This window comes from Chionomys nivalis, chromosome 18 (genome assembly GCF_950005125.1).
Source record: "Chionomys nivalis chromosome 18, mChiNiv1.1, whole genome shotgun sequence".
NCBI classification, from domain to species: Eukaryota; Metazoa; Chordata; class Mammalia; order Rodentia; family Cricetidae; genus Chionomys; species Chionomys nivalis.
The window spans coordinates 53,830,120-53,843,589 of NC_080103.1; the positions used below are offsets into that span (position 1 = coordinate 53,830,120).

The 13,470-nt window shown below is 41.5% G+C and overlaps 1 protein-coding gene across 4 annotated transcripts in view; it reads right to left on the minus strand.

The window, feature by feature from the left end:
- Nucleotides 1-13,470, minus strand: part of Samd13 (sterile alpha motif domain containing 13) — a 43,386-nt gene that overhangs the window by 13,731 nt on the left and 16,185 nt on the right. For 3 of the 4 annotated variants that reach the window (XM_057793793.1, XM_057793794.1, XM_057793791.1), the window contains one exon: nucleotides 3,286-3,397. In XM_057793793.1, the coding sequence (XP_057649776.1) occupies nucleotides 3,286-3,393 (108 nt within the window). In that variant the 5' untranslated portion in view covers nucleotides 3,394-3,397. Of the gene's footprint in view, nucleotides 1-3,285; nucleotides 3,398-3,512; nucleotides 3,517-13,470 lie in introns of those variants that run through there. The other variant, XM_057793792.1, reaches the window with a different exon arrangement.

The window sequence follows — 13,470 nt, forward strand, 5'->3', positions numbered from 1 at the left end:
GGGAGCATGCCATCTCCTCACATGTAAGGCCTGGGGACCATGCCGTCTCCTCACATGTAAGGCCTGGGGAGCATGCCATCTCCTCACATGTAAGGCCCGGGGAGCACGCCGTCTCCTCACATGTAAGGCCTGGGGAGCACGCCGTCTCCTCACATGTAAGGCCCGGGGACCATGCCGTCTCCTCACATGTAAGGCTAGAGAGCATGCCGTCTCCTCACATGGCATGTCTGAGAGGAATCTGAGCAAAAATGCAACCTGGAAAGGCTTCTGGTCCTCTGGGAACCTGGCCAGGAGACCTTTTATCTGAGCCCTTTTTTTTGTGAACCTTTTACAATATTACTTAAATTTAATTTTAGAAGAGAGCTACTCAATTTCAATGACACAAATGGACATTATACTATTAAAAAGCAAAATAAAATATGCTCTAGTTGATTAGCTTCTACTTTCCAACCCAAGCTGTTGTTTTCCACTAGGTTTTTAATATAAACATTTTCAGACATGAGGAAAATATCTTCTGTGAATATCTACTACCTCTTAAATCCTATAACTTAAACTTTCTAAACTTAACTTCATTAAAAATACATCCTCCCCAGACACTTGAGATTTATGTCACTGTTCAGTATTCTTATAGTTCTTTTCTTTCTGATATAAAATGTATAGGTCATGGAATACGAAACTATGAATAATTCGCACCAGCCAGAGTATATGCAGAGACCAGTGCAGACAGACACCTAGAGCCCACAGCCGGATCAGAATATGGTGCTATATATCCCTCCAGTCCTAGTTGGGGTGGTCTGAGGGAGAATGTCTCCCATAGGCTCAGGTGTTCACTTGATCCCTGGTTTGTAGTGCTGTTTGGGGAGGGTTAGGAGATGTGGCCTTGTTGGAGGAAGCATGTCACTGTGGACGGGCTTTGCAAGCTTATAGTCTCTTCCTGCTTCCATTTTGCTCTCTCTCTGCTTTGTGTGTGTGGTTCAGGATGGGAAGTATTAGGTACCTGTTCCTGCCACTATGTCTGATCCATGCTGACATGCGGATTCACCATGGTGTTTTACCCCTTTGGAACCATAGCCCAATAAATTTTTCCTTCTGTAAGCTGTCTTGGACATTGTGTCTTATCATAGTATTATGAAAGTAACCAATACACTAACCCTTGAGATACATACACACACATACGCACACATGTATGCACACACACGCACAAGCACACGCAATACACATACTGCCTATAATTCTAGACTTTATCAGCATGCACTCACATATGCACACATACACACATGCACTCACATATGTACACACACACGCTCACATGCACACATGTGCACACACACTGCCTATAATTCTAGACTTTATCAGCCTGCACTCACATATGTACACACACTCACACACACACACCCTCACATGCACACGTGCACACACACCCTGCCTATAATTCTAGACTTTATCAGCATACTGAATGTTAGCATCGCCAGAAGTTTCCCTCAGATCCCTTCACAAATCATTCCCCACCTCTACCTATTCACACCCAAGCACTGATTTTTTTTTTAATTCAACTACTGATCTGTTTCAGCAGTCTGAAAATCTAACATGGCCCCACTCAGCAAGAACTCGGTTATGTAATGCTCTTCTCATTTAGGATAGTTTTACTGGGACTCATCTACACTACTATATGTATCAGGAACTCATTTGTTTGCATTACTGGGTGGTATTCCATTATGTATGAACCTCAGTTTGTATACTACTTTTGTATACAACTGCAAACCCAGGTTTCCAATTTTTGTAAACTTTGGAAAAAGCTGCTAACAACAGTTTTAGGCGAATCTTCTTACAGGCATGCTTTCATTTTCCTTTGGTATACCCAGGGGTGAAAGCGTTGGATCTCGGCGGATGTGTTGACTGTACACTGGATCTTGGTGGATGTGTTGACTGTACACTGGATCTTGGTGCATGTGTTGACTGTACACTTTCCCCAGCAGTCCAGGCCACCCTGCTTTGCTACACAGGCACACTTGGCACCGACTCTCTTTCTAATTTTAACTCACCTAGTGGGTGTAAAGTAATTTAAGCTCTACTTGGGCAATTTTTTCAAACTAGCAAAAAATGACATATGTATGAGGACCAAGTTTGAAGGGAATACTGCCTGAAGAGACAGGCGAAAGTGGCATTTAAAAGGCTCTGAATTTACGCTGCGCTGATGAAGGGATGCAGACTGGGTAGCCAGACGCACTCTTCAGTCTCTGATTTTCTCAAATGGATTATGGGACAATGAAGTTAATACCTAGAAACTACAGCTTCTGTCGCAAGAGGGACAGGAGCTTTGTGTTCTGATGGGTGGACAAGTTCTCCCCCATCTGCCTCTACAAGGGCCCTTCCTGCAGTGCTGCCTCAGCCTGCTCGATAGTCTTCAATCACTGAGGGAAGAGACACCTGCTCTCCCTGTCTCTAATCTCAACCCCTGATCCAAGAGAAAGAAATGAACATTTTTTTTTTTTTTTTTTTTGGATTTTTTTTGAGACAGGGTTTCTCTGTGGTTTTGGAGCCTGTCCTGGAACTAGCTCTGTAGACCAGGCTGGCCTCGAACTCAGAGATCCGCCTGCCTCTGCCTCCCGAGTGCTGGGATTAAAGGCGTGCGCCACCACTGCCCGGCGAAATGAACATTTTTTAACATCAACACTGTGCTAAAGGGGGGCAATTTGTACCTCTTTCCTTTAAACTGTCAGAACAACATTTCTAACAATCAGCTATGGACAATCTCATGCTAAAGATGGGAAACAAAGTCTCAAAGAACTCCAGTAACTTGCCCCCACTCCACGAACCTGAACTCGACTCTGTACCCTAGGCTCTATCTTGATGAGCACCCGTAAAGCAAATCACTGGGGCTGAGTAGGCCCTTGGGAACTGGAGCCATCACTGGGGCTGAGTAGGCCCTTGGGAACTGGAGCCGGTTGTGGTGGAGAGTGCTGTGTCTCTCCAGAGCCTGCCTCCCTCCCTCCTGCTGTTTGCTTCCTCCAGAGTTTCCAGCAAAGACATGACTGAACCTTCTACCGTGAACATGACCAGTCCTTCGGAGGGCTCAGACAGAGATGAGCTGAAGCTGCCTCTCTGCGCTGTGCTTCAGCCGCTGACTTTTCTCTTGGAGGAGGAATCACCAGCTGCCACTCTCCCGCTCCTCCTTGCTGTCTAGGTGCCTCTCGGCCCCCTCACTGCTCTCTGGGCTCCCTCTTCATTCCCTGCTCAGTGTGAACAGAGGGAACTGACATCCTGTGTTTCTGCAGTCTCAGTTACCTGTTCCTGGAAAGCACTGGCTTGCTCCTCAAATCCTGCTGTTCGGAAATAATTGACGACGTCCATCACAGCCCAGTCTGCAGGATCGGGAGGCCTTCCATTTTCCATGGAACTGCAAAACACAGATCCAAGGTGTCAGAGTGTGGTACAAATGCAGGGATCGACAGGCTACACTGCTTGGCCTCCAGGACCGGTCTGAGCCAGCTCACTAGGAGCCTGCTACTTACTTCCCTCAGGGCCTATCCCAATCTACCCACAGAAGGACTCATGATGCTTCCTCTGTGTCTTAGTTTCTTGTGGTCATTACTCATACTGGAGTAGCCAATGATTTCTTAGTAAAGTATTTGACTTTTAATGAAAATGGTTCCCACAAATACTGTTTAACTTAGAGACATTTGGAGTGGCCCAGTCACTTTTGGTGGGCTATCGTTTAATATTCCTTCTGCAATTCAGTGTGAATATTTACTTTACAATATGACTCTAACACAGGCCTCCCAATTCAGAGAAAAGGTCATTTCTCATAGAGCATGCTTCTCTGCTGCATTCTGTCCCGACCCCTTCTGACACTCTCCCTGCCTGATGAATCCGTACCACTCCAAGCAATTCAGGGGCTGCCTCTGTGTTAAGGCACTTCCTGGCACCAGGAAGTACCTAATTTATAATCTGCTCCCAAACCCAATACTTCATTCATTGTAGCGCCCTCCATGCTGGGTTAAGGAGTTGTGGGGCAGAGACACACATCTGAACGTGGCCTTTCCTCACCATATTATTCTCAGTGTCAAGCCTGCGCTGAAGGAAGTCAGTCAGCACTGTTCAGAATGAATGACAGCGACTAAAGAGATTAAAATCAGGCATGTTTGAGAGGTCTGGGTAGCCCTTCACCCTGGGTTCAGAGAGAAGCAAGGCTCTGCAGTTTCTGGGACTCTCCCTTATTCATACATCTGGGTGCATCTTGTATTATGGGATGGCGTGAGCCTCTGGGGAGTAGAGGTGAAGGACTTTGATTTGAGGTGAAGGACACCATTTCCCAGAGGCTCATGTGATAAACCATACAAAGTGACTGGCTGGTGAGAGCAGCCACTGAAATAATCCATTGATGGGTCCATAATTTGATGGCATTGCTGGCATTAAGGGGTGGGCCTAGTCACAGGAAGCTGGTCATTGAGGGGTGTCACGCAAAGTTAAATCTTGCCCTGCACTCCTCCTGACTCTAGTCACCATGTGTTGACAGACTTCGCCATTGAGCATGCTCATAACCATGATGCTGTGTCTTCCCTCACGGAGACAGGTCACTATGACTGAAACCTCTCGGATACATGACCCCAAATAAACCCCTCTTGTTTTTGAGCTTGTATTTCTCAGGTATTTGGCACACAAATGAAAGGCTTGCCAAGGACACTTTGGATAAATATAGTCTATATGAATCTCACAAGTTTTTCAAACCATCACATCTGTCCTTCAATTTAGGAGAAAAAAAAGGCACTTTAGATCCTGGCTAGTGATTATGACAATATATCTGTCACATTGCTTTTTGTGAAACTATTTCTAAACATTACTTATTTTTGCACTCAGAAATGTACTCTTATTTTGTACTGACTTTATTTTTATGACTTATTTTTAAATCAAATTACCCTACTCCTTGGCCATGTTTTAAAATAGCCTTTGGCTAAAAGTAATTTAACTTTGGTTCTAATAAATTAATATTGATCTCCTTGCTTATGAGAAACCTAAGAACGAAGCCACTAAAGGAGCTGTAGGTTCTTCTCCATTTCCCCTCTCCCCCATCATATCAACAAGCAGAGATCTGGCTAGAGGCTGAGCCGGGAAAGGAAAGAATGCCTCAAAGGTTGACAAGACAGTTTTAGTTTAAAAATATTCCAGTAAATAAGGGTTGAGTGCACTTAGCTGCGGCACAGTCACGTGACAAAGAGTGCTGGGAAGCAAATAACTTGTCAAACTTCCTGTCTGTTCTGAGTTCTTTTAGCTTAACATCCAGAGGTTTGATCCCAGCAGCCCTGATTTGTACTGAAACCCAAATGAACAACAGCCCCGATTTCCCCCGCCCAGGCTTTTGCTTATGTCACTCAAATCCTCTCCTCTATCTCTCTTACAGACTTCAAGGGCCCTACTCACCTGTTTCTAAAGTAGCAGCTAAATGCCCCCTTCTGAATATCTTCAGCAAATGTTTAATTACACTTATCAGTGAATAAATCTTAACTAGGATGAGGCATTTTTAACTCTGTGACGGGGCAGACACTTGACAAACACGGGAAGCCCACAGCCTGGCCAAGGACGACAGCACAACAGTACTCCGGGAGCCAGCTGGGGATGCCATTACAGTATTTCCAACCGTAAATTATGTGAACTCCAAATGCAGACCAAACAAGAAAAACTTGTGTTCAACTGGAGATACAAAAAGTAAAAATTACATAATAGATTTGTAAAACACATGCCAAAAATGTAAAATACCTCAATAATGTTATATTGATAACATAGTTAAATAAAATACATTACTAAAATTTTCTTCATCTGTTTCACAAATGTCCTCTAGAAAAATGTTAAAGTACTTGAGTGGCTCAAAATTTATTCCTACAGGACACCATACATACATACATACATATATACATACACACATACATACACACACACACTGAACTGCTGAGCTATACAGTATTTGCTAGAAAATAACGATGAACTCTTTTCTGAAGACACCTACACTCTGAAGCACCACTGTCTTAGGGATTCATAGCCTTCATAGTGACCGCTAGTTTCATATTTTTAAACATTTGCCAAGTGAATGAGTTTGTGATTGTGACTTGATTTGCATTGTCTTGGTCACAGATCATCTTGAGTACCTCCTCCCATGCTAACGAGCCATATAAACATTCTGCGGAGTGAGTGTGCCTGCTGGGGCTAGTTTTCTGTTTGTTTATCACATAGCTCTGTGTTTTTACTGTTGAAGATCTCAAACTCATTTCCTCTTGCCCTTCAGAGCGTTGAAAGTGGGATCAAAGCTTGGTTGTTGTCATGCCAACATCTAATCGACACAGATACAGAATCACCAAAATCTTAACAAGGATCCATATTAGAAATCAAACAGTTTTGTGGATCAAGTTTGAGAGATTTTTTGTGGGGACCCACAGATATGAGTCCTGTTCCTCCTTGACTGGAGGTCAGAGAGTTTGAGCTCATTTTTGCTCTTTCAAAGTTGTTGACAACAGGTGTGGCTGTACACCCTGACCCAGGGTGTGGTTACTTGGTGTTTTAGATGTTAAGATGGCCCATAGAGGAGGATCCCCTCCACCCTGACCAAAGGTCAGAGAATTCAGGTCTATTCTCCTTTATTTTAAAATAGGAGGTTTGACATAGGGAGTGGCTGTCTACAGGATGCTTGGTCTAGGGTGGGTTCATTGCATATCCTACCCAAAACACCAAATGCTTTACTCAGGAAGTAGTGGCTTGATATCTCAAGTACTGAAGCAAGTAACTGTTCTGGTTGTCCTTTGTGTTGTGTTAAAGCAGCCTTTTGCCTTCTGCCCCCCCACTTTTGTTCTGGGGTATAAGAGCATATGAAAATTAAATGCGGGCAAATTCAGTACTCATTGAGTTGCCCTCCTGGTTCTAGCCTATGTTTCTCTGTTTCTTTCATATCTCTGTTCCTCCTACCTAACATTTCTAACCCGCACACACCCTAACCTGGAACATACGAACCCGTCGTGGCTGAACCACAACAGAAGTCACCCCAAAATGTGAACTATGACAGATTTTAGTAGGAGTGAATGCAAGAAGCAAGCAAGGAAGAGAACTCCTCTATGGTGTTTGTTTAAACTGTCAAGGTATCGCATGAAAATGTCCTTGTGTGAAACAGTAGTACCACACATAGTGAATAACGAATAAGCATAAGGAAAACGCCTTAGAACTATCAAAAATACGTTTTAGTGTGTATCCTTTCCCTTTTAGGTCAATATGCCTAAAAAACTAAAGACCTGAAATTGGAGTTTCAACCCTCACCTCCTCTAGGCAAGACAAAGAACCAGGTTCAACACTGAAACAAGTCTGCTCCAAAATGCCTACAACCAGACTCACTCCAGCCTATGGGACTGTTGTAGCTCAGAACCTGCTTGGGAGGAAAAGGAGCTATCTCGGATTTCAAACAGCTGAGTTCAGATCTCAGATTTGCCACTTTCCCATGTGACTTTCAAATAAAAACTATTTCACATAGTTACTTTTCTGGCCCCTGGTTAGTCATGTTAAATGCTGTAATATATTTAAATATCAAACACTGCAGTAATTAGATGGAACAATATTTGTGAAGACAGCACAAGGCATGACTCACAGTAGGTAGGCATGACTCACAGTAGGTACTGTGATGCTGTCTGACTTGGAACACAATAACTGCCATCGCAATTCACTGAATAATTCATTACACACATGCTTTCTTTTGAACCTTGCAACTCTAACCTTTCCTTTATTGTCAAGACAATCAAAGTGGGAATAAATTAAGTAAGCGTTATTCTTCTGATAGCTAAGAAGCAAAATCAAGGAGCTGTCTAAGTGTCCTGAACATATTGAGTCGATTCAAAGTCTCAGGCACAATCTGCAGTGTCAGGCTTGCTGGCCTCTGTCTTCCTGCCATGGGCTGAGGGCTGCTTTTTCCTAAAGGGAGACATATCTTCTTTCCTGACTTTCTTCCTTCTCACAACGTGGTTTTTTAAAAAGTAATTTCAGACTTCAAGAAAACTGAAGAACAGTGCAAATATCTCATATATCTTTTACCTAAATTCTCCAATTTGTTAATATTTTACAACATTTACTTTCTTCGTTCTCTCTTTCTTCTGTAATATATAAAGCAAGAAGCAAAAGAAAAAAGACAAAGAACTCACCAGGTTGAAATAGTTTTAAAATGTATGGTCCTTTTACAGTTTTAAGTAGAAAGGACCAGTATCCAAAATGTAAATGAGTAGCGATGCCTAGAATTTACAGCATCACATACCCTCAAGTACAGGCTTGCTTAGAATGACTTCAGCTCTCCATAAGGAATGAGTCTGTGCACTGGCAAACATCACATATCTCTCAAGTACAGGTTTGCTTAGAATGACTTCAGCTCACAGTAAGGGAAGAGTTTGTGCTTTGGCAAACTTTTGACAGGATCCAGAGGCATGCTTGATTGCCTTGATGGAGATTAGGTATAATGGAGACCACTAGCAGAGACTGCAGATGCTACAAACGTCTTACAGTGCACAGTTACACCCTTAAGACTTGATGTTTCATGACTTTAGAGCGTTTACATGATACCCTAAGTCTTCCCTCTCCAGTGTTACAGATGGTCGTCTGTGGCCATCTGGGTTGAATGAAATGCCTACTTCCAGTCCAAGTGGACAATGAAGGCCACATTCATTCTTCTACTCTTATAAGACAACTGAACAAGCAGACAATATAAAGTAATATATCCATAGTCCCTAAAGAATCATGACGCTGAAATAAGGGAAAGAAGAAAGATAAGATCATTGACTTATATTCTGGAGAGGATTTTCAGTAAGCACTCTGGACAGTTAGGAGAGAAAGACGTGTAGAGACTAACTCAAAAGACCTGCAGAGGGTTTCCCTGGAGTGTTCAGCAAAATTCTCATCAGTATTTCTGTAGAACTTTCTGAGGCTGGGGCAAAAAATTCACCCAGTACTTGAGGAAAAAAAATCATCGGAGATCATGCATGGGCAAAATAGTGCCTTTTCTAACCTGTCAGCTAGGAAGATATCATAACTCAGGAGCACCGGAATAGTACAAAGGAGGGTCTTGCTTCAGTAAAAGGCCAGGAAACAGACCTAGATCAAATGCAGCTTTGGTCCTGGCTCAGAAAACTGAGAAGGAGAGATTTGAAAGGATAAACCGTTTCCAAGAAAACAGCACCCAGGAACCTACATCAAACAATTATATGAATTTAGGAAAAATCCAGCACTGAACAGAGTAAAATCCACACTGCCTACCATCTAATCAAAAAATTACCAAATATTAGCCACTTAAAATTGAGAAATTAATTCAAATAATTAAAGTTTTATGTGTATACTCTGCATATCAGCAAGCTAGAGAAAAGGTTAAATATGTTAAGACATGGAATATGAACACACACACAACTTCAACATTAATTTTTAGAGATGATGAATATATTTTATGAATAAAAATATACATGGATATTTTAAACAAGAGATTAGAATTTTAAGAGACAAAATTGAGAAAAATTAAATACGCAGCAGCAGAAGCTACTTAAAGCAAACAAGGGAAACATTGAAAAATGAGCAGAGCATCAGGGAATTATGAAAAATATCAAGTAGTCAAACGCATACAGAAATGGGGAAAGGGACATTTTTTGGAATAATAATGGTTAAATATTGCTCCAAATGTAATGAAAACTAGACTCACAGACCTAAAAAACAAAACAAGCCCCAAGAACAAGAAACAAAACATCACTCCAAGCCTCATAATCAAAGTAGAACACAAATTTAAAAAAAAAATCTTAAAAGCAGGTGACAGGATAAAAAGACACTTGTCTATGGGATAAAAAGGATAAGAGACACAGTAAAATAAAGAATAAAACAAGAGTGTCTACCATTATCACGTTTTAATCATCTGCCAGAGAATTCACTTAACAAAATGGAGGGAAATATAAACAAACCATGAAGCTGGAGGACAGCAAGTAAAACTGTATTTAAGGACAAGGAATGACAGTCCAGACCCTAAAATGTTGTGGACTCTACTAAAAAAAGACTACACAGAATCAACTCTAGCTCTACAGACTAACAACAAAGCGCTGAAAATTCGAACAGCAACAACAACCATTGTATCATAAAAACAAGAAAGATCTAGGGACACACCAGGCAAAAAGACCGACATCCACAAGTCTATGCAGCATTATGAGGAGAAGTTAAAGAGCCAGGTGAATGGAGACACACTGTGCTCACTGTAGCAGTCCTCCCCAAACCAGTTTATGCAAATACTAATTAAAATGTCACCAGGTTTTCCTAATGTAAATACCACTAGGTTTCTTTTCTACCTCCCTCCCTTCCTTCCTTGCTTTTTTCCCCGATAGCCAATTCTAAAATCATAAGGAAATATAAAGAAACCATGGGAACGAAGAGCAAAGTTAGCTAACACTACCTAATTTGAGGCCATAGTTATCAAAGCTCCAGTTATCAATGCAGTGCTACATCGGTACACATATATGTAAACAATCAGTGAATCAGATCGTGATAGACCCACACACAGAATCAATTATTTGTCAAAAAATATTGCAGAAGCATTTGAACAAATGGTGTTAGACAATATGGCTATCTATAGTAAAAAAAAAATCACCATCACAATCACACACACATACACACAAACAAAATATGTTAATATTTATTTCACTATCCAAATGAAAATGAATTCGAGAAGTTTTAGAGATGCCTCAGTGACTAAGAGTTTACTGTTCTTACAGAGGACCTGGGTTTGGTTCCCAGCACCCACACTGGGCAACTCTCAGCAGCCTGGAACTCCAGCTGCAGAGGATCGCACACCTTCTTTTGGTCTCCACAGGCACCTGCATGCATGTTCATATACCCACACATTCACGTACATACATATAAAAGAAATCATTTTTTTAAAAACCCAACTAACTTAAACATCATGGTTCTAAATCCCTAAAGCTAAAATTATCAAACTTTTAGAAGAAAGTTTCCAAGACTTTGATTTATGAATTTTTAACTGTGACACCCAAGGCACTATCCATAAAAGAAAGAAATAAGCAGGACTACAGCAAAATTAAAGACTTTTTTCAATTTCAAACACTTTAAAGGAGAATAATAAAACAAGCCACAAACATGTCATAATAAAGAACTTGTTGTGTTTATAATACGTAGAAATTTTGTGGTGCAAATATGAAAAAAATACTAATCCAATAAAATATGTATTCATAATACAAAGAAATTCTACACAACAAATATGAATAAAAGTCAATAAAAATTGAGGTGAAAGATTTGAACAACAGTTCACCCAAGAAGATACACGGATATCAAATCAACATCAGAGAAGACATCAAAAAGATAGTGAAACCCTCATCACTATCTCTAACAGGGAAGATTTCATGGGGGAAATGTGACAGCTGAGATATTCACTGTTGATAGTAATGGATTTGGAAAAGGCGTGCTACAAAGTTTAACATATACCTATCATATAGCCAAGCACTCTAATCACTTCCTAAGTACATACAAAATGGAATAAAGCACCTATTCACATAAAGACCTGAACATGAACAATCAAAACAACTTTATTTTGGATAATACCTATAAAAATGGAAACAATTCCATTCTGTCACCATGTAGTTGGATAAATATTTATGTGCCTAGGTAATAAAATAATACTCTGTAGTAAAAAGCAATGAACTAAGCTGAGTACGGTAGTGCATGCCTTTAATCCCAGCACTTGGGAGAAAGAGGCGAGTTTACACAAGTTCCAGCAAGCAATGGTGTTATAGTGAGACACTGAATCAAAAAAAGATAATGAGCCAGTAATACAGTAATATGCATAAATTACAGACTATATTGTGATACCAATCTATATAAGTGGGTGTTTTATATGCATATTATATATGTACCAAGTACACTCACTTATGCAAAATTCTAGCAAAGTCAAACGAGTTTACAATGACTGCTATCTTATCCATGGTTGCCTGGGGATATGGACGCAGGAAACAGAAAGGGGAGACTGCTAGGAGTTATGAGGAAAGTGGTGATGAGGCGTCTGTTCATTATATCAATGGTAGCAGTAGCTTGACAGGTACAAAAATGCTAAAACTTACCCAAATTTATCTCTTAAGCACAGGCAATTTGCTCTATACATACATTATATTTCAATGAAGTTTTTTGTTATTATTGATGGGGATCAAATCTAGGGCTCCACACTCGCTAGGTGAGCACTCTACCACTGGGCTGCCTCTGCCTTCTTTTCCCTTCTGTTTTTGACACAGGGCCACACTAAGTAGCTCAAACTGGCCCCAGACTCGCTCTAGAACCCATGTTGGGTTTTCTTCTGCCTCAGCCTCCAGAACAGCTGGCTCTCCAGGCTTTCACTACTAGGTTGACTACAGTTGTCCCTTTACAGCGACAGAGATGAAGTGAGAAGAGTTTCATCGGGTACACTAGTCATATTCCAAGTCATTAGCAGCCACACTGAACTCATGGCAACCCTTCTGGACAAGCGAGTCGAGAATGTTCCCACCACAGCTCATACTATAGCTCACTTCTCACAAGACCCACCCCTAAAGAGCAGGTGCCCCCGTGGCCCGCCCACTTCTCTGCCTCACATCTAACGGGAAAGATGTCAGCACTGCAGAGAAGCCTCAGTTTCTGGAATTGTTTTTTTAAAAAGAGATTTTATTAAGTTAATTTTAATCTAATGTTTCTGTGAATTGAAACATACATTCTACTCATAAAATTGCAGCGCAGGCCTCTGTGTTCACCTATCATGGCTTCTATGGACAAGATGTTGAACAAAAGGACAGAATGGACATGGTTGACACCCTCCTGGAAGGTTCACCTATCATGGCTTCTGTGGACAAAGATGTTGAGCAAAAGGACAGAAAGGACATGGTTGGCACCCTCCTGGAAGTTTCTGCCCCCTTGTAACCAAGATGGTTACCGTTTCAATATAATTCCCCAAGGAGCACAATGGAGTCACAGATGTCCTGCAAGTTAGCTTTTCCTATGTTCTGGAAATGGTGAGTCACACAACCCCTCTGTATGTTCCTAAGAAGAATCAGACACATAACCCTTAGACAGCAAACATAAGCGGAGTGCCACTGTGAGGAGAGTATTCAAAGAGACCTCCTCTATATGCACCGAAGTAGTCCACCTTCAAGGAAAAATTAAAAAATCAGGCACAGAAGTTGTTAATCTTAGCACCTGACCAAAGCAAACTCCCGCCCCCCTCCCACACACACTGTCACTCTTAGCTTTGAAGTTGGAGGTGGCGTTATTAAAACAAACACAAACCTCAGCCTATACTTTTTGCCCCCACCCTAGCAGCCTATGAACTTGGGAATCCGCCTGCACAGACTTCGTCGGGCTTACTTCCTCAAGCCTCTGATCCATAGTGTGTCAGCGTCAGCCTTCCATAGGCCTTGACTCTGAGCGCTCCCACTTGTCAGAGAGCTG